The 2,500-nt window shown below is 39.7% G+C and overlaps 1 protein-coding gene across 1 annotated transcript in view; it reads left to right on the top strand.

Annotated features, from left to right (window-relative positions):
• Positions 1–929: 929 nt before the first annotated feature.
• The window catches only part of LOC138008785 (uncharacterized), a 30,079-nt gene continuing 28,508 nt past the window's right edge, over positions 930–2,500 (top strand). Inside the window, exon 1 of the mRNA XM_068856085.1 lies at positions 930–1,861. Within this exon, the coding sequence (XP_068712186.1) occupies positions 1,238–1,861 (624 nt within the window). The 5' untranslated portion in view covers positions 930–1,237. The remainder of the gene's footprint in view (positions 1,862–2,500) is intronic.

Raw genomic sequence — 2,500 nt, 5'->3', positions numbered from 1 at the left:
TTTTTGACTGTGTAAGCTTGCTTCTTCGCAGGTGTTAATACACGTTTACAGCGGCACTTTTGGAAGAAAACATTGTTGACATTAATGAAAAATGACATCCTCGCAGTTAGTGGTGTGGTAGTATAGTGGTTAAGTGAAGGGGTAATTAACGTTCCCAGGTTCGAGTCCTGCGAGTTCAGACATTGTGATTCGGCTTTTAAAAGAAATACATCCATTTCCCATGATCCCTATCGAGCTTCCAGTGTCTTAAATGAACGATAATACTTCACTTGGAAGAACGTGACAATTAAGAATAATCATTCAATTGAGGGAGAGACTTGGTTGACAGTTCCCAAGAGCAACCCCGACATGTATTGCGGGAACGTCACTGCTCGCGTTCTCTACCTAGTCTTCGCGCGGCCTCAAGTCCAATGCATAGGGTCCCAATAGCACTCTTTTCAATTGACGTCACGAGCTAGAGCCCAAAGCATTATGGGATTAATATGAGGACAAAGACAGACATTTTAATGATGTTTGCGTCCGCATTTCAATCCATAATGTTTTGCAGTAATCTATTTTTATCAACTTTGGAAAATGCCATTGACTGACCTACGTTTGAGGTCATTATGGTTTTCAAAGTTATATCAAAGATCACGGAAAGGACACAACTTTCAGGATTTTTTTTTTGGTAAAATGGGATATTTTTCTGGATAGTGTTGAAAAGTGAAGCACCTGCTATTAGATACTATTCCATGCATTCAATTTCACCATCTGTTTATTTTAAGTAATTTGCTTATCATATTTGACAGGGAGTTCCTTATATAAAAGTTTACTCCCAGGTTGCGAAAAAAAGAAGTCTATTATTATCCTAGCTAAGTATTAACAGTTGAATCAAACACGGTCTAAAAGCGGCATTGAACTTGACCTTGAATTGAGATTCGGAATACTGGACCAAAAAAGGAAAAACGTCTTTGAAAAGGATGCCGGTCTGTCTGCGACTTAAGGTTTATCAAATGTCATATATAAGCCGTTGACATCTCGGTAAAATTGAGGACAAATGTAGAATTAGTTGATGTAGAAAATGAAGATGTCGAGTGATCTGGTGTCAACTGTCAAATTTTATCTGCTCGTTCTTACTTTACATTAGAGACTACATAATGATTGAGAATAACTTAAGCATTCAAAGAGAACTCCACAAAGCTAACTGAAGCAAGACTGAAGCACCTTGAGATCTGTTGCATCTGCTAAGCGGCGCAAAATGTTGGTATCAACTTGGGTTGTAGTGTTAACTTTCGTCGTCGTTAGCATCTCAAAAGAAGGTCCACTGTCCACGGTCGATTTTTTGACTAAAATTACTGAAGAGAAGTTTAAAGCTCCGCCGCTTGCTTTCGTAAGGTTAGAAACTCCTTTCCCGAAACGTCTCAACGCATCGTGGATGTTAATGCCGCCGTTTGTGACGCGGAATCCAAATTCAAGTGATCATCACACTAGTAAAAGAAATTCAACTGTTTATCAAATAGATGGCATTTTGCCCAACATTTTGAACCTTGCTCTTAACATGTGCTGCGCCGCATTCAAAAAGAACGAAACTGTTGTTAGTTATCAACACCATCCTGTGCATGATAAGTCAGAGTTGCACAAAGCCATCATGAAGGATGATGTTCACCTTATATTTCCAGTCCAAAGCGACGATGATAAGGAATACAAACAGCATCTTCCCTATCTCAAACTTTTTGAGTCTCCCGGCATCGTTCTTATAAGAAGACAAGATTCCATCAGCAGAGGAATTCAAAACTGGAGCGCCGCTGTTCGCAGCTGTTGGCCGATCGTTGTGTTAACAGTTTTGCTGTCTATTGTGGCGGGAATATGTGTCTGGGCATTGGTAAGTGATCACGTTTGTGTAATACATCAATAAGACATTTGACTTGGAATGAAGCAAGTTCTAACCTTCTATGTGATCGCAATTTCTTAAAGGCAGGGCTCGGGGTTTAACGAAAAAACAGCCTGCTGGTGTCAAATGTCGCCTAAGGGAGCTTCCCTTTTGTCAGAACTGGCCGGCCAGACCCGTTAATTCGCAAAGAAAATGCAACAATTTGAAGGAAGACTTGCATGATAATCCCTCACATCCCTCTAGAGGAGTATATATCATATCCCAGGTTTGTTAATTTGAAACGTTGTAGATTTAGTCCTCCCAAATGCTCGGTCTGGCCGGTCAATTCCATTAACGGAAAGCGCTTTAAGACTGCTATTCTCAGTTTTTCTAAATTGCAAACTTTCGCCGATTCACAGCATCACCAGCGAAAGAATTATAAGAGAAAGACAAATATTTTGTGGGTGACTTGTATGTACAGTGATGAACAATAGATGATGAGCTGTTATAAAATATTGATCGTAGTAATATAGGCATGATGGATACTCAGATCCGAGGAGAACAAATGGCTGAATTTATTATAGATCGACTGAAGCAAAGGAGCTCTGAAAATCTTAGCTTAAGGCCTTAGTTGTCGTGTAAATTTGCTAT

The sequence above is a fragment of the Montipora foliosa genome, chromosome 6 (genome assembly GCF_036669935.1).
Source record: "Montipora foliosa isolate CH-2021 chromosome 6, ASM3666993v2, whole genome shotgun sequence".
In the NCBI taxonomy this organism is placed as follows: Eukaryota; Metazoa; Cnidaria; class Anthozoa; order Scleractinia; family Acroporidae; genus Montipora; species Montipora foliosa.
Note: the sequence above shows the minus strand (reverse complement) of the source record. Positions and strands in the feature narration are given on the sequence as shown.